General features: G+C 38.9%; 2 protein-coding genes across 3 annotated transcripts in view; one reads left to right on the top strand and one right to left on the bottom strand.

Moving 5' to 3' along the window:
* LOC110966950 (uncharacterized) overlaps window positions 1-11,673 on the top strand; it is a 27,770-nt gene extending 16,097 nt beyond the window's left edge. For both annotated transcript variants that reach the window (XM_051946574.1, XM_051946573.1), the window contains 3 exons: window positions 3,936-4,036; window positions 9,738-9,839; window positions 11,449-11,673. The gene's annotated coding sequence lies outside the window, so the exon portion shown is untranslated. The remainder of the gene's footprint in view (window positions 1-3,935; window positions 4,037-9,737; window positions 9,840-11,448) is intronic.
* On the bottom strand, window positions 6,577-19,383 carry mydgf (myeloid-derived growth factor). Its single transcript, XM_022208978.2, has 6 exons — window positions 19,177-19,383; window positions 17,034-17,084; window positions 16,904-16,965; window positions 16,659-16,740; window positions 11,135-11,207; window positions 6,577-6,833 (listed from the first exon to the last, which is right to left on the bottom strand). The coding sequence occupies exons 1-6, from the start codon at window positions 19,333-19,335 to the stop codon at window positions 6,754-6,756; spliced, it is 507 nt and encodes a 168-aa protein (XP_022064670.1). The 5' UTR covers window positions 19,336-19,383; the 3' UTR covers window positions 6,577-6,753.

The raw sequence follows: 19,383 nt of genomic DNA, 5'->3' as shown, positions 1-19,383 counted from the left end.
ATGTTTAATTTCATAATTACATGTTTAGTATCTTGTTTAATTATCTAATTAAATATTTCATTTGTTTCAAATAATTAATTGTGTGGTTTAATTTTCTTTTTAAAAGTCTTGTTGTATGAAATGGTTTTTCCTTTGATTTACTTTTTTTTTAAATGTATTTTATTTCTTTAATCTTTTTTTTCTGTCAAGATTTTAACCCCAACCTTAAAAATGAAACAAACCCTTAAATCACAATAAAATACTTCTGTTGTCACAATCATGAGTTAGTCACTTATTCAGTTTATCAGTTCAGCTTTATTTGTTTAGAACCTTTCACACAGATGACAAAACTACACAAGCAAAGAGAAAATAATATGATTAAAACTCAAAAACATATTTAAAAAAGATTAAACATGGTAATAAAATGTGTTCAGGGGATGGAGGGAGTTTATTGAAGTCTTCTTGGGCTCACACAGTAAATCATTTAAAATAGAAACTTGATATTCAGTCTAAGGAAACTGCAGAGCGACAGAAGAACCAACAATATCTCCTGTTTTCTCCTTTAATGAGTCGACTCTTCTGGTGCTTTCAGACCAAAGAACTACAGACTCTTCACAACCTGCTCAAACTCTTGGTACAGGACCTCACCACACGGGTCAACAAGGTTTCCTTCTCATTTCTACTCTGAAGCTCACCTTCTCCTGCTCAAACTGCTGACAAATGTTTGTGCTGCTCTAAAGTCTGGTCTCCAGAACGTCCTAAAATCTCTCAAAGTCTCTTCTGCTGCAGGTTGCTTTGTAGAACTGTTCCAGAAAACCTCACTAAACCACATGGAGGGGCCTCAAGATAGTCGTCCAAATGAAACCGTACAAAAACCAAACTAGCACAACCCAAACGCTAAAGTCTCCTGCAGCCTACCAGAGAAGCTCTTTAAACAGAGAATCAGGACAGGAACTCTTACCTTCTGGACAACCAACGTTGGTTCACAAACAACCAAAAACCTCTAAAGACTCACTACAGCCAAGATAAAGACACAACTCAGCTGCACCAAATCCACTAATCACTGCACACATTAGCACCATGTGCTAACTGTGGCTAAAGAACCACATTTACCAAGACAAGTATCCAGTACAAAGCCCTAAAACACACCAAGAAACACATTAAAGAGGATTTTACTGCTGGAAGCTGCAAGCCAACACCTAAAGAACAAACTAAAGCAACGGAGCCAAACCCAGTTCAGTGAAGAGAAGCAGAGGAAATGTTTGACTGCAGACATAAAGCAGGAAGACACTGAGCTGCTCAGGTGTTCCTGATGACACCAAGCAGCCACCTGGACAGCCAATAGGAACACAGCTTACTGGAAGTCCAGAGGGCTGGCTTAGTGAAGGAAATGTAGGCTGAATCCCAAACCGCCCCTTACACACTATCCCTACACACTCCCCCTCCGTTTGCACGTTCCCGTGGAGGGTCCTCCATATTAAGGGCCGTCCCAAACCGCGTAGTGCGGAGGGAGAGTGGACTGTTCAGCCCTTAAATAGCGAGTCTGCATCGATGCTCACTCTGGACAACTTTTTCAGGAAGTGCAACATCGAAATGGAGGAGGAAACAACATATTGATGTGAGTTCCACATGCGTCCATTATTTCTCCCACGCCTTTTTCACTGACAGAACATCACAAAGAGTGGTGAAAAAAGATAAAACAAAAGAAACAAATCTTCTTCTCTGCTGACGTTTGATTTAATTGTGCACCCCCTGACACCTTAAAATTTGAACACAACTGACAGAATTAATTTATTCATTTGTTGGATTTGAAATACCAGGTAATAGGATTGGAAAACATGTGAGTGAAAAAAAAGTGGGATGCTTTTGTCTTCTGGAAGCAGCAGCGATCCTTGTTAGTTGCAACCTGTGCCACAGTGCTACAGCCATGCACAGTAGGCGTCTTTGTGTTACCATAGCGATGACATCTTCCGTTTTCCGGTGAGGCGACAGGGCGCCCCATTCCTGACGATCGTATTTATACCCTCCCCCTTCAATAATAGGTGCCCTCCACAGCTGCGAGTGTGACTTCTTTTGGAGTGACACTCGGTAGTGGAGGGGGAGTGTGTAGGGGGCGGTTTGGGATTCAGCCTTAGTTTAAAGTTGAAGCAGAAAGTTAACAGAGAAAGTTGAAAACCACCTTCTGATCCCTGAAATCTCTGAGTTTTCACACAAAGAACGCCTGAACATGTCAAACTGGTTCCATAGTAGAACCTTCACTGTAAAAACGTCATAGTATGGTGTGTTGCTTAAAAAACATTATGACCGCCTGTCTTGGGTCGTAACACAAAAACAGGACAAACACTGGTTTCCAGGGGGTTGAAAGAGTAAGTTTACAACAACACAACATCCATCCATCCATTCTCTATTCACCACTTTATCCTCACTGGGGTCGCGGAGGGTGCTGGAGTCTATCCCAGCTGACTCAGGTGAAGGCAGGGGACACCCTGGACAGACTGGTGACCTGTCCAGGGTGTCCCCTGTCTTTGCCCGAGTCAGCTGGGATAGACTCCAGCACCCTCCGCGACCCCAGTGAGGATAAAGTGGTGAATAGAGAATGGATGGACAACACAACATGTGAGCAAAAAAATCAAAAAGTCTGTCTTTAGTTCAGCTGAAAATATGAGTTTTTGTGTTTTTTATTGACCAAACTTTTCAGGAAGTAGATGAAGAATAACTAAAGCTCTCATGTAGAAGTCCAACTTATTTTTGGTCCTTGTGGAGAGTTTAGTCTTAGAGTTTGTAAAGTAGTTGAGTTTTTCGAGTCACATGGATTGTTTTGACATTTAATAACTGAGTCCGACATTCTTAAAATCAATAAATCACAGAAGAGATTACTTTTTAAAGTCTGAATATTCACTCAGCAGGAATCAGACTGTTTCCCACTGCAGGAACTTCTGGGATGTTTTAGAATGTTCCAAAGCTTTGTGCACATTCTAACTGCAAAAACCGTGAAGAACGGTGAAGAACCGTGGCCTTGAAGAATTCTTGTGTAATTCTTAATGGAAAAACAAAGAGCAAGTGTCACATGTTTTTCCCTTCTTCAGGCCACAAAACTGGAAATCAAAGTCTTGTCTTCGCTATAACACGTCTTCATTACGAGCCTCGGTGGGAGTTTCTCTGCATGGCTTGTCCAGATCTTGTTCAGCAGAGAATCACAACTATATTTTGTATTAAAAGGTGGATTAATGACGCAGCTGCACCGTGGTTCTCGTATCGAATTGGAGGACAATCTAGATTTTCCTCTTGGCTTAACATAAGATGAATAAATCCCTCCTGACTCTGTATCTCCGTAAGCCCGCAAAGATCAGCGCTCTATACGTTCCCATATGTACCTCTGGATTTACTAGATCCTCCCCGCAAAGCCTTTTCTCCCCCTAGAAAATTAAGAAGAAACAATGGAAGCTCTTTATCTCGCTGAAACATTTATCTGGGCACAATATATGTTAATTGACGATGCTTACAGAATACACGTCGGAGCAAATTCCTCACAATGCTCATTTTAATGATTTCACGTGGAGTCGTGCAAGAGTTGAGTTTCTCCGCTGCTTGCAAAGTGGTTTAAATTGGAAGTACATTAACGGTGGTGCTGGAATGATGGTATTTTGCACAGATATGATGGGGGAATAAAAATGCTCTCCAGCGCCGTGGCCCGGCTCCAGCAGTGCTCGGAATATTTAATGCCTCGATGCTGGCACTCAAATTTCTCCTCTCTTTTCATGTTTACCCTTTAACAAGGCTGTGGGAGGTTCAATCAGATCATGACTGACATAATAAGACACAAAAAACACAGGCTTATCTGCTAGAAGAGTGACAGCACGGCTTTATTCGAACACATTTCATCATCAGAGTAGAAAAAAAGAGAACAAAAATCAGTAACATCGTGTTGTTTTGTTGTGTTTTCTATCCTGGTTCAGGATCTGGATGTGATTATTTCCACACTCGGCTGATGACAATGGGACAAAAGGAAGCATTTCCTCGACGCCAGAGGATCCAGATGGATGTGAGCGACCAAAAGGTACAAAAAAACACAGAATCAAATAAGCAAAAATCCTCAAATCTGCAAAATCAATCCCTCAAAACTCTATCTTCTGAGAGGCTTCAATCGATGTGACCTGTGATAATAATGAAGCAGCTCTGATCCACACATGTGGCCTTGAAACATGAAAGCAAAGGACTCAGGAATATGTACAGGCGTCTCTTTATGATCGTGATGAGTCATGTTTCAGGATTTTGGGGTTTAAGTAGCTCTGAAGTAACAGAAACAGAAAGAAAAACCCTAAAAATGCTGCATCATCTGCTCCACGTGATCAAGATTCAGGTTCATCCATCTCAAATCATCTGGGATTTCCTGCACAACTATCTCTGATTTACTTGAAAATGCCTTTTATCATAAACTACAGATTTTTAGAACGGTATCTGTGAAGTTTTAGCTTCGTGCATCAGATACTTCCTGAGATAAGCTTTCTTAGAAGTTGCCCGTCGACTCACTTTCAGCAGCTTTTTCTTTTTCTCGGTGAAATTTGGGGCTGTTTGAACAACAATATCTCAGGAACTATCAAAGATAAAAACCTGAAATTTTCACTGTTTTTTCTCATCATGTCATTGATTCAGAATCAGCAATATCAAACATTTAAATGTGAATATTTATTCAGATATTTCTGAGATTTTAACTTGATATATCAAATACTTTCTGAAATAGAAAGTTTTTAAAAACTTGTCCATCTACCTGCTTGTTTTTTTCTCACATTGAAATTTGAGACTGTTTGAACAATATTTCAGGAACTATTAAGGATAAAAGCCTGATACTTTCTCTGTTATTTCTCATCACGTCATTGAGTCAAAATCTGCAGTATTGGACGATTTGATAGTGTCTGAGACTGCATGTTTTTCCCAAATTGCACATCAAACCACTTTCAGCACGCCTATTAGCGCATTAAACTCAAGAACTATTAAAGATAAAAGCCTAAACTTTTCACTGGTATTTCTCATCATGTCATTGATTTAGAATCAGCAATATTGAACATTTAAATCTGAATTTTTTTTTATCATTTTTAGCTTTCCTAGATAAGAACTTTTTTAAAAAAAATTTCCATCTACCAACCTTCAGCCGTTTTTTTTTTTGTTTGTTTTTTTACACATTAAAATTTGTAGCTGTTTGAGCAACAACATCTTGGGAACTATTAAAGATAAAAACCTGATATTTTCACTGTTATTTCTCTTCATGTCATTGATTTAGAATCAGCAATACTCTGATTATGGCTGAGTTGAAATATGAAAAAAATTTGCATAAAAAGTCCCATCTTTGGGCTCACATTACCAACAAAACAAAGATGCAGAAATCAACTAGTGGTATTTTCTGAACCATATTTAGCTGCAGGTCACAATAATACAAAACTAAACATATAGAATACTTTTTAAATATGAAACAATTGGTCACAAAAATATTTAAAAGTTATTTTTTTAACTGCAGTAATGGATAAAAATTCATTTTCCTGCTTTGTGTAGTTGTGAAAGTCCAGCAAAAATCACCTTTTTAATATTTTGTGACCAGTTATGTCATAATAAAACTTATCCTATATGTTTTGTTTTGTTATTATTTTGACATGCAGCTCCATGTGGATCATAAAATATCACTAGAAAACTTTTGCATTATCAGTTTTTTTGTAAGTGTGCTCAAAGGTGGTATTTGTCATGACAGCTTCAATCTTTGTTTGCATTTCAGTTCCCCCAGAGATGTTTTTATTTACGGGTCCAATATCGCAGATTCTCAATCAATGACATGATGAGAAATCAGAGTGAAAATTTCAGTCTTTTATCTTTAATAATTTGACAGATATCGTTGTTCAATCAGTCTCCAATTTAGGTGTGAAAAAGCTTGCTGAAAGACAGTTGATGGAAATTTATTTTTGTTGTTATCTCAGATAATATTCGATCTATCGTGCTAAAATTTCACACATACCTTCATAAATATCCATAATTTATGCTGCAAAACTTTCAGGCAAATCAGAGAAGGTCCAACAAGAACCATTTTAAGAAATCTGATGATCTGAGATGTTAAAAATGTTTAAAAACCTTCACTCTATCCTGAATATCTTCACCTTAACATCACATTAAGAAGCTTTTATTTGCTCCATTACAGTCACAGCTTCTGGCCTAAAACAAGCACAAGACTCCATTTTCTGATTTTACTGATGGAGGAGATCAAACGTGTTTTTTTTTTCTTTTCAGTTTTATGTGGAACGGATAAATAGAAAGCCAGACCGAGGCGCTTCTTTGAGCTCGGAGCAGAATGAGGAAGATGTACTTCTTTATGTGTGTTTGGTGACGTTATTGAGGATTACTCACTTTCCTCCCAGGAAAACACAAGACTGATAAATCCCCCACCTAGTCTAAATATGTTATCTATACCCATGCAGCCCCCAGATACCAATCCTCCATACGTTCACATTCACCCGGCGGATCAGAGCAGAATTATTCTCAGTAAATCTTACAGCCTCAAAAACTAACTATGGAAGCACTTTGTCTCAGGGCAAAATCAGAACTAGGACAAAAATCTGGATTCTCTGTCGGTTTTATTCGTTCAGTCCGGGTACAATAAGAAAACAGCCGGTAATTAATGTACCGACGCAGCATCGGTAGCATCCTACTTTCACTTTTTGGCCTCATCCTTCATCGACTCCAGAGCCGCCCAACGAGGGGCTCCGATTGGTCAGAGCCGAGTGTTCTGCCCGGTTACAGCTCGTCGTGTCGCGTCCGACCAATGCAGGTCAGTTTGGAGAGCTGAGCGTTGAACTTCCCGTCGTTTTGGGTCACTAGAGGTCAGAAAACAGAAGAATAAGAAGCTGAAACCAGCCAGCAGCACCTGACTGACTCAGCAGTTTAACCCTCCTGTTGTCCTCATTTACAGACACCGAAAAATGTTGTTTCCTCGTCAGAAAAAAAAATCCAAAAATTCTGCAAAAAAATTCCCCAAATTTCTGAAAATTTGCAAAACCTTCTGGAAGAAAATTCCAATAATTCCTTAAAAGTTTTATTTTATAAAATCCCCCAAAATTTGGCAAGAAAGTTCTTGGAAATATTTTCAAAACATGAGCGAAAATCAATGAAAAATCTTCCAGAAAAATCCTAAAAATATCTAAAGTGATCACATATATATGAGTAAAATTTCTAATATTTTCTTTCATAAGAAACATTTTTAACATTTCTTTTTTCCGCCAAAAAATGTTCAAAGATTTCCCAAAAATGTTGCAAAAGTTGAAAAAAAAAACAAATTTGGCAAGAATATTCTTGTAAATATTTTCAAAAAAATCTCCCAAAAACATTCTAAAAATATCTAAAGTGATTCCATATATATCAGTAAAACTTCTAAGATTTTCTTTAAGAACATTCACAAAAAACCAACCAAAATCCAGTGAAATTCACTGGATTTTGGTTGGTTTTTTTGGGAATGTTCTTAAGAAACATTTTTAACATTTCTTTTTTCCCACCAAAAACTGTTGAAAAATTTCCCAAAAAATGTTGAAATGTGGACATCAGAAGTTTTACTGTGAAATTTTTTTTTTTTTTTCCACATTTTCAAACTTTAAAACGGGTCAATTTAACCCGCAGGACAACACGAGAGTTAAAATCAGCTGGTAGAAACTTCATCAGCAGATCTGACCTGTAGATTGAGATGATCCACATAAAACTGCATTAATAGCCGCTGCATGTGTCACACTTGCGCCACCTGCAGGCAACAGGTGCTACAGAGTTTTGTTTAAGCTGCTGTTTAAGGTTTTACGTTAGCAAACCTGAAAAAACTCAATAGTTTTGCTTAGTACAGCTGTATTTTTTTGGCTGAATAATGAACATTTTAGTGTTTATTCTGCTCAGAAATCTGTTTCTGTTCTTAAATTGCTTTGGAGGAAACATGTGGTGGGAAGTAACCGTTTAAAATCTGTTAAAAACAAAACTAAAATCGAAAAATAGCAATGTATGCTAATTATGCCATGCTTAGCAGCCAAAAAAGCTGAATAATTAAAGGGCCAGTTCGTAAAAATCATCAGTTCCTCCCATCTAAGCTCCTTAGAATCAGCTGATTCTATATATACAATAACTTTATTTAATGAAGCTTTGCAAAGTTTTACCTTCATAGTATGAACATTTTCACAGTTACAGGCTCTTTAGGTACACAAAGATGGTCGGGATTTTGCAACCGTTTCAGTTTGGCATTAACAGGAGTCACAATCTAAACACTAAATCTGTCTCCAGAAATTTTAACCACAAAATCACAACAAAAAGACTAAATTTCCCACCAAAATGGTAAGATAAGCTTTATTACTATAAAAAGACACAAAAATAACCAAAATTACTCTATAAAGTAAACATCGCTGCAAAAAAGATGCAAAATCACCACAAAACAGCCGAAATGACACAAGAAGCGTTTATTTTACTTCCACTCCAGATGTCACAATCTAAAGACTAAATCTAGTTGGTTTTTTTTGTCTTTACTTTTTTATTTTCCTATAACCAACTCTAAGCATCAATATTATGGGATGTATTGTAGTTTCATGTCACAAAGAGACTAAAATGTCCCAAAGACGTGTAAAACAATCAAAACATCACACTAAACAAGAAAAACGAAGCACTAAATAAGAAAAAAATCTGACACAAAACAGGAAAAGAGAGACGCTAAATGAGAAAAACAACAAACAAATGACCACAATGACAAAAAAAACTCCCAAAGACACACAAAACAACACAAAACTGACGCAAAGGGACAAAAGAGGACAAAGACGAGCACAAAGCCACAAAACTAGACACAAAATGAAATCTAAATCCTGTTTTTGGTTTATTACCAACTGTGAGCATCAGTATTATGGGATGTATCGTAGTGTAAACAGTAAAACTGCGGCAGTTTAATGACACAGAGTCCTAGAAACAATCACTGGTTCCCTGGATGCGTTTCTGTTTTCTGATAATTCACCAGAGGAAACTTTAAAAAGGTTTTTTGTCTTTTCTGACCAGTAGTTCCACAGTGAATGCATAGTCCTGACAGTGAAGCACGGAGGTGGAAGTATGATGCTATGAGGCTGGAGAAAACTTTAATTCTGGGTAAACTTTCAAGGCTGAAATCAACATGTGTGATAGATGGTTGATCAGAACAAGTCATAGACAATGAAAGGATCATTTTTTACACACATTTGATACCAGGATCATCTTCTAGACGCGATTATTTCTGTGGCAAAACATTTAAAAAAGCGAAGGATTTTGACCCACCACGACGTCTTTATGGGACTCGAACTGGAAAACTCCACACTGTGAAGGTAAAACTTTGCATAGCTTCATTAAATATAATAAAATCAGAAATCTGCTGTATCTGAGGGGCTCAGGTGGGAACTTTATGCAGATTTAGCTGGTTTTCTACGGAATGAGCCTTAAGCATTGGGTGCATTCCAACATCAATACGTCCAACTTACACAGTCTGCCAGAAACTGATTTATAATGTCCCACTGCTTACTATGTAACCTGCAGTTTGCCAAGAATATCTGGATGTCCTACAAAAACTGGACGGAGCCAGTCAGTCCATTCTGACCCTAAAACTCTGATCATTTCACACCGAGACGCAATGAAACGCAACCTTATTATAACTTAGTTTGTAGTAATTGTATGCAAACTGCACCAAACAGCCTGCAGGGGGAGACATTAATGTGTACTTTATGATTTCCTTCCTTTAGGTGGTGCGGTTTTGGTCAGACATCGGCTCAACTTGTTCCCCTCTGTGGAGAATCTGCAGCTATTCACGAACAAGAAAAGTCCTTGAGCGCGTTTCCTGTCAGGTAATCGATGTGTTTTACGTGTTTAACCTTCATGTCGTCCTTTGGGTCAAACTGACTCGTTTTAAAGTTTGAAAATGTGGGAAAAAAATACATATATTTTCACAGTGAAACTTCTGATGTCCACATTTTCGGGAACATTTTTTTGGTGGAAAAAAGAAATGTTAAAAATGTTTCTTAAGAATATTCACAACAAAAAAATCTACTAAAATCCAGTGAATTTCGCTGGATTTTGGTTGATTTTTTGTGTGAATGCTCTTAAAGAAAATATTAGAAGTTTTACTGATATATACGGAATCACTTTAGATATTTTTTAGGATTTTTTGGAAGAATTTTTTGAAAATATTTACAAGAATGTTCTTGCCAAATTTGGGGATTATTTTTCAACATTTTCAACATTTTTGGGAAATCTTTGAACATTTTTTGGTGGAAAAAAAAAATGTTAAAAATGTTTCTTTGGAACATTCACAACAAAATGAACCAAAATCCAGCGAGATTTTTATGTGAATGTTCTTAAAGAAAATATTAGAAATTTTACTGATATATACGTGATCACTTTAGATATTTTTAGGATTTTTTTTGGGAAGATTTTTTCTCATTTTTTGAAAATATTTACAAGAATTTTCTTGCCAAATTTTGGGGATTTTTTTAAAATAAAACTTTTAAGGGAAACTTTTAATTCGATTCAATTTTATTGATATAGTACCAATTACAGGTCAAATTGTCTCAAGATGCTTTACAAAACCCATATGCCCATATATGAAGGAATTGTTGGAATTTTCTTCCTGAAGGTTTTGCAAATTTTCAGAAATTTGGGACATTTTTTTTGCTGATTTTATGGATTTTTTTTTGGGATAAGGAAACAGGATTTTTGGTGCCCTTAAATGAAGACAACGGGACAGCTAAACCCTAGAAATCAGCGCTGCAAGTGTTTTTTGTTTTTTTTTGCAGAGACGGGATTATCCTTAAGTCTGTGATAGTTACTGGTTTTGGAGCCTGTAAGCTTCTTGTTCTGGGGTGTCTAATCTACTGAAAACGGCGTTTACAGTAAATTGCCGGTTGGCGTTACTTGTCAAATCCTGCTAATCACAGTCTGGAACCGGCGCCTCGGTGGGGATTTGTGCAAGAAGCTGAATAACAAGGAATAATGCTGCAGGGACGCACGGCAACCTGCTCACAGCGAGAGCATATGCTTCGGAGGGGAGTCGGCGGGGAGCGTGACGGGACGGCGAGGGGGAGATTGATGTGACAAGCTGAGGCTGTTGATTGAACGCTCGGAAACACAATCAATGTCTTACCTGTTGATTCTCCTACGGTAAATTCCTCCGGTTTCAAAGGCACGTCAGTGTGGCCTGCTGCTGCCGTCTGCGACTGGAGGAGGGAAAGGAACAATGAGAAAGAGAGAAAAACTAAACAGGATGAGAGGCGGCACACGAGACGACAGATTATTATTATTATTTTCGTTACAACAGACTGGCCGGGAGAAGTAGGAGGACGTGATGGCAAGGTCAAGGAGATGCTGTGCGTGGGTGGCAGGTGTGTTTGTTTGCGAGGCTATTTCTGTCCCGTCATTTAGTGGAAGTTATTTTCTGGTTTTCTCTTCTGCTTGCAGGGCACGCAGCCAGAGCAGGAGGAGGAAGCATGTGCTGCCGCTAATGACACGCCGTCAGGGCCGTCCTTGCTGGGGGAAGGAGGCGTGTCAAGGTGTGCTTCACTTCACAGACGACCACATCAGACAAAAGCCACCGAGCTCCGACCGAGTCCGGGCATTAACCTTCCGCCCAAAAAACGTCACGAGCAAAAGACAGGAAAAAATAAAAGAAAGTTTTCCATGCTACCACGTGACTGCGTTGGTTTGTCAAAGTCGGTACACCAGCTGGGATGCAGCCCGAGCCTTCGTTTAGAGCACAATGCAGCTAAAAATGAGCAGGTACATGTGGCGCACATTATGGGTCGCCATGGAAACATAAGTATTATTAGAGGGGGGCAAAGCAACAGCGGGGTCCACGGTGCAGGTGACAGCATGTTTTATTCAGCTCCAGTCGGGGCTGCGTGGTCAGGTTCTGTCTGCAAAAGTGGAGAGAATTCTGCATCATCAGGCCAAAAAAATCCTGCAGGAGCTTAATTTGGAAACATTGCTGGTTGAAGCTTGGTGGCAAAACCACCACATATTTATTCCTATTTTATTGATTTCAGCTTTCACAACAGCTGATTTTTTTCTAGATGAGGAAGAAATAATCGAACTAAATCTGCAACTATTAAAGGTGGAGTATGCAACTGTAGTACAGCACAGCTTATCTATATTACTTGAAGTGTGTATTATCTAGAAAAATAGGGGGGAAAAACCTACCTAAACTGCCCAGGAACAGCTGCTGTCACACAGAAATCACTATTCCAGTCAATCCCAGGTCAATATAGGAGCTGTAAGCTGACCTGAGGTCAATAAGCCTCATAGAAGTCTTTGTCACGGTGCTCCTTTACTAGCTAAAGCTCTCTGCTAGTCAACATAAAGCTGCCTCCCTCCCAGGCGTAAACTAACCGTGACGTCACCCGTTGGTTTCAACGCCGAGAAAATGAAGCCCGGATTTTGCTACTTCCTGGTCGCCATTTTGGATTTTTTTAGCGCCAGTGACGTAAAAAGCGTCATCAAACAGGTTGGACCGGAGAACAACTAGGGGCAGGACCAGTCAATGGGACTGTCAATCAAGTATAGCCACGCCCCCTAGCTCCGCCAACTTTAACGATTTATTTAAAATTCAGTATTGATTTATTTTAAGATCGGCCACCTGATCTCTCATTTTGATCATGAAAACTAACGGGAAAAAAATCCTGAGCTGTAGAAAATCAGTCTATCAAATTTTATTTTTTCCAAAAATGAATTGGGGTCTATGGAGAAAAAGCTTTTTGGAGCCAACCTTAGCGGACGGCGTGATATTGCAAGTTTTTCACACTTCCGGGTTGGCTTCAATTTTGGAGCCTGATGCTACGTCCATCTTTATATACAGTCTATGCTCCCTCATCCCATCGCAACAGTAAACAGCAATTATGCTCCACCTGTTGGCACAACCAGGTACTACAGCTCATCTATACTACTTGAAGTGGGAAAAAAATACACAAAAACTGCCCAGGAACAGCACGAGGAAAAACAACAAAGATCCCAAGGTGTAGACCCAAACTCCCGAGATCTCAACCCAACTGATCGTCGACTGGACAAACCAGAATGAACATCACCTACATTTCAGTTTATGATGGATGTCAAATTGGAGAACAAATGAGCTGTGGCTTTGGCACCAAACCGTTGTCTTTTGCGGTCTGTGATGGTTTTGGTCCAACATTGGTGCTGAAATGTGGAAAACATCTTCCCTAACTGGCTTCAGGTACCATCAAACATCATCACTCGTGCCTGTCTATCCTCCTAATGTGACTGAGTGCAGTTCAGGGTTGCAGTGAAATACTACTCAGTCCAACCTGTCAAGCTTTCGGTCGCAATTTACAGAAAATTGAGCAGGATGTTCATTCAGACATGAAGCCGACGTGTTGAGATGCTGTCAGATTAACATAAAGGAGTGCAGGTCTGAAAGGGGCTTTCATATGCAAACTCACTAAATACCAACTTTCTCCGGTCGCAGGCTTCATCTTTCGTCATTAAGGGCTTCTACTAAGCAGCACTGCAAGAAACATTTCCTGATTTTCTGTCTTTTTCGTGATTGTAAAATGAATATCTTTAGGTTTTGGACAATTAATCAGACAAAATATGAAAATCTAAGAAGTGCACTTGGGCTTGAGGAGGTGGAAATGTTTATAATTTTCAGACTACTTACTAAGATTTAATAAAGCAAATCTTACAAGCACTTCTTAAACAAATGCACATTCAGGACTTTAACAAATAGTGTCATTAACACAATGTGCCACAGACGAAAACAATGTTTTTTGTCTTGCTGTGGTATAGAAAAAAACACAAGATGCTGCAGGATAAAAAAGTCGGCCTTATAATTTACCCCTGAGTTTGACAAATGTGTTGCTTTGCTGCTGGTGCATAAGTGGAAGGTTTATTATTCGTAGGCTACGTGAAAACATTCATCAACACTATTTTCTCTTGATTTTCTGTCATTTGTGCAGAAATATTCAAATTACTTGGGGCTCAGAATGAGAAGTTGTAGTCTGAACACTGACAGGGTGAAGAAACACCAAGCAGGAAAACAGCTTGTCTTTAAGTTCTGTGAGGACGTCGATGTCCAACAAAAGCTGCATTTAAACTTCAACCACGAGCCACAACAATAAAACCACTGGTAGGTAAAGTGATTAACACTGATTATGTCCTTACAATCGCATCGAAAGGAGCCAGTTGAGGTGGTTTGGCCACCTGATTCGGATGCCTCCGGGGAGACTTCCTCTGGAGGTTTTCCGAGCACGTCCGTCTGGGAGGAGACCCCGGGGCAGACCCAGAACTCGCTGGAGAGATTATATATCTCGTCTGGCCTGGGAACGCCTCGGGATCCCCCAGGAAGAGCTGGAAAGTGTCGCTGGGGGGAGGGACGTTTGGAACGACCTGCTTCGCCTGCTGCCCCCGCGACCCGGCCCCGGATAAGCGGAGGAAAATGGATGGATGGATGGATGTCCTTACAATGAAACGTTCTGTTGAGAAATCGATACTAGTCTGACTGAAGTGTTGACTGCAAACCTTTTCAAAATCTGTAAGGGACTCTTCGCACGTTTATTTCATTAGCAAGGAGCATTGGAAAGGGAACAATACTTCCAAAAGTTCCGAAAGGATTCCCACACACTGCCTAAAAAGCTGATTTTCACAAGTTAGACATTGTACGGGGTTAAACTGAAGAGGGGTTTTGAAAATGGTTCCAAAAAGACTCTGGCAGGAAGTTTAACTTGCAGAAATCGAGCTAGACAGAGTGCAGGAGTCTTTTTAGAACCATTCAAAACACCCTGCAGGAAATAACAGCAACCTACAAGAAGAAACCTACATGCTGACAAATCTACTTTCATGACAGTTCTTGCCTCTTTGCTTGGAAATGTTCAACCAAAAGAACTCCCCAGACTCAGTTCTGAAGGGGCACCGTCGCTACATCCTGGGCTTCGCACCACTCAAGATGTTAGCAAAGAAATACATACACACTAGAGATTTTTCTACCCTCCTGTAGCAACAATGGTTATTAGGTGCAGTCAGACCATTCTTCAGAAATATGGGGAACGGTATGACTGCTGCAGACCGAACAAAACCTTCAATGGCTACGAGGGATGTCCCGAGTCCAATCCCAAGACATCAGAGCTGTGATCAGTGTCAACACAAATCCATGTCTGATTCTTGTAATGCATCTGTTAACATGCAAAAATGTGAAAATTAGCCTCAACGATAGATGTAAAATGTTTTACTGGGATGTTGGATCACTGTTCCAGTCGATCCCCGGTCAATATAGGCGCTGTTTGCTGGCCTGACGTCAATACGCCTCATAGAAGTCTTTATCACGGTGCTCCTTTACTAGCTAAACGTCAACATTAAACTACCTGCCTCCTCCTGTCGCTTCACCTGTTGCACCACCAGGTACAACAGCTAATCTATACTACTTGAAGTGTGTATTATCTACAAAAATGGGGGAAAAGATAAACAAAAACTGCCCAGGAACATGACAATCGTCCTGAGGAACATCCTGGTACTGGACACTCCACATCCCATGTCCATGCCTCGACCAATCAGAGCTGTTTTGGCAGCAAGACAGGATCAAAACAATGTTAGACAGCTGGTTTTAATGTAGAGGCTGGTTGGTGTTCTCACTCACTACTTTCTTTTTAGGTTTTAAATGGGTTTGTGCCACAATATTAAGAAGAATTCTTTGATGTTTATACCCTAATTAGAGCATGAACGTCAGCCAACCAGACGGATGTTCAAGATCCAGGTTTAAAAACAGAGGCGATGGAGGTTTCACAGCAGCAACTTACAATTTCTGGAACAGTTTTTGTGCACAAACTGCTCGGACTCGAGAAACGTTTAAGCTTTATTTTCATTACAATGAAATAACGAATGGATTCCCAAAGAGAAACGTCTACAAAACATAAAAAGTCTACAGAAAAACATTCTCAAAGTAGAGAAAAACAGGATGTTTTAAAGCTTGATAAATGTGTAAACTGTCACTGCTTCAGGCGCAAAGTGCAATAAGACGAACACCCACCTGTTTGATTTTAATGGAGCTCGGCACCAACCGTCACCCTTCATTGCACTGTATCTTTTATGATTTTATATTGTCTTTTAATTCAGGTTTCTGTTGTAGTCTTTGTGTTTTACGGCTTTCTATTTTAATTATACAGCACTGCAGATCAACTCCTGTTGTTCTTAAATGTACTTAAATACATTTTGATTTTGACAGCAAACCCTGAGAGGTTTTGTGATTTTACTGCACCGACGGTTTTAAAACTACAACCGATTATAACCCCGAGCTCTGGACCCTCTCCTCTTCTGATCGACTTACTGAGTTATTTTAATAAAAATAAACCTGCATTGAAATCTGCAGTTTTAAGTTTGACTCATTTCTCTAATTGGAAGGAGAATCAAAGAAAAAATGTAAAAACTCTGTTTCGATCGGGCCGCGCTGAATGAGGTTACCTTAAATCCTGTATCGGATGGCTTCGTGCCATTTATCGATTTTATTATAGTAAACTCAGCAGAAGAGGGAAAAAATGCATCAATTATTCCGATTTAGTATTCAGGAGAACCGACCCTCTCTGAGGACCGCGATCAGCTGACGACTTGGAGACAGATTCATGCAAACATTACAGCTAGAAGCCACAGTAATGGACTTCCTCGGTACTTACGTATGCGTTGGCGTATTCAATTTTGGCTCCCTTCAGCTCGGCTTTGAACTGAGTGAAGAACAGGTATGATTTCCCCTGAGGCCTGCAGCAAATCACAGACAAACATTCGTTATCAATGAGTCGTTTGATTATTAAGACACACATTATTTAAAACATGACGTCACGTTTTAAACTAATGTGTGTCTATATGTGTGTGTAGGTGTGTGTGTACGTCTGTATATGTGTGTGTGTGTGTGTGTGTGTACCTCCACACTGAGCAGGACAAAAGTCTGTCGTCGTCACTCAGTCCGACACTCATCAGCCATTGCTGCAGAAACAGATAATTAGTGAAATGAAGCTGCAGCGTTTCATCAACAGTCTGACGGATGAACTCACCTCGTTGGTTCCCCCTTGTGAGGCGTAAGTGAACGTACATCCATATTCCTCCTGCAGAGACACAGTCACAGCACAATTATGCTTTCATCTTTGGTCTATGAGTGACTTTGACATGCTTATAATTAACAGATTTACTAATTATTTCTGTCAAACATTCAGTTAAAATATCAGTTACAGCTTCGGTGTCAGCAGTCAGCGGTAATTTCAGTGTTTAAAAACCACTTTTTAGTCATTTAAAACCCACACTGATGGGATTTTACCTTGGTAACATGTTCAAATGGTGACTTTTTTACATGCTAGAAGACATATCTTTAGCCAAACGGGCAGTCTGTATCATAGCTCAGCATTTCCACCTTGAAACTGCAGCGCTAGCTCAATTTTTACAGCATAAAAGGATTATTATCACACATAAAACTTGCATAAGTTAAATTTTCATACACAGAGATGAGCTATTATGAGTTTAATAAATGACCAGAAAGGGTTTTTAAGGTTTTACAGCATTTAAGTTTGTTGGTTTGTGAATAAGGAATCACTAAATGAATCGTTGTTATCGTTTATTTATCATAAACATAAGGCGATAATCGAGCGCTGATGTGAGAAAACTTAAAGAATGAGTTATTAACTTCACATATAAATCATTTAGTCGCCTTTACTGCATAACTGTGAAACTTTGAACATCATTTTGATTATTTTAGATGGAAGTTTTGTCATTTTGCGGATTAGAGCTGCATTTATAAATCAATAGTCTGTCATCTGTTAAATTAATCACCAACTATTGAGACGATCAGCTTTTCGGTTTGAGTAATATTTCAAGAAAAAAAAAAAGATTTAATTGTGATTCCGCCTTTTTAAATATGAATGTTTTCTGGTTTCTTTCTTCTTCTTCTAAGTCAGTAAACTCAGTTTTCTTGAGACGTCAACAAAAAAAGACATTTGTGATCAACGTGTTTAATTATTTTTTTGACATTTTCTGAATAAAAAAACGAAATAATTAATCAAGACAACAGGCAATTAAATGAACAGTTGGCTGTAGCCCTAATTAGGATTCATATAAAGAAATCCCTGTATTACCAGGATCATTGTCAGAATGAAACAACATTATTATTAGCGTCACTTGTAGCGACTATTTCCTGCTATAAGAATTCAAAACGTCCCAAGAATGTCGGCTGGAAAAAAGTTACCAAACCTGTTTAATGGATCAGTTAGGTCAATAGACAGCAAAATGTTTTCCACTAGAAACATACGACTGACATTACAAATTAATAAACAAGTTTAATTATTGAAATTAAAACCTCAAAACAATAGTAAAACATACAAATTCACCTGAATATAATAAATATTAAGGCTTCAAACCTGCAATACTAATAATTCTGGGTGGGTGAAATGTAAACCAAAGTCAGTATTTTATATAGATAGATCCATATATATTTAATTACAGGAAGTTTCTGGGGTCCCGGTACCATTCTAATGTTAAAATGCTGCACTTCTTTTCCATTTTTAAGTGCTAGTAATTTTAAATTTAGTATTTGTTGGAACATTTCAAACCATTTAGCATTGCTGAAAATAGCTCAGTTTGTGTCCCTAATCAGTTTCATGGCTGTGGGATTTCAATTTGTAGAGATACTGAACCTTAAATATGGTTTTACAGGTAAAATATTAACCCAGGTGAATATGACATTCTTAAAATTCAACAAAAATATTTCCATACAAGTTAAGTTTCTGGTGCCATTAATATTTAATTAACTAAATCTGAGATGGTAGAGCAACTTTTTTTTGCTAAATAATGTCTGAATTGACCCAGATTTCAGGTTAAAATTCGTATTTTAACACACAGACAGGAGTTCAGGCTTTAAAAGTCTCCTCCAATCAGAAGAGCCATTGTGGCGCTCAGCTGCACAACGTGTCACCCTCTCACAGGCTGCGACGTCATTACACTGCAACTACAGCTGACAGGCGGGATTTGTAGTTTTTCACTCAAATGGCTCAAAATACCAAATTTTACAGACTTTAATGAAATATACACACCGGTAGCATTTGGAATATGTTAGACTTAGTTCGTATTCTGTTATTTACTGGCTGAACAACAACATTAGAGCGAATTACGGAAGCCTACAGGGTGAATTCGCCTGCTACAGCTACTTACAATCTCCTGTGTGAAACTGTGCACCACTCCTCCCGGTTTAACGTTGAATTCCACCGTTTTCGTCCGTTCAGGGGAAGCATGGGCCGGGACTGATGCTGAAATCAGCACCGATAAGAGCAGAAAAGCCAAATTCATCACAGAGAAGTTATTGTTAGCCATCTCTTCCTGCTCTGATGTGCTGCTGGTGGTGTTCTGTTTCTTCTTCTG

This window comes from Acanthochromis polyacanthus, chromosome 4, assembly GCF_021347895.1.
Source record: "Acanthochromis polyacanthus isolate Apoly-LR-REF ecotype Palm Island chromosome 4, KAUST_Apoly_ChrSc, whole genome shotgun sequence".
In the NCBI taxonomy this organism is placed as follows: Eukaryota; Metazoa; Chordata; class Actinopteri; family Pomacentridae; genus Acanthochromis; species Acanthochromis polyacanthus.
The sequence above is the reverse complement of the archived record's forward strand: the minus strand, read 5'-3'. Positions and strand labels throughout refer to the sequence as shown.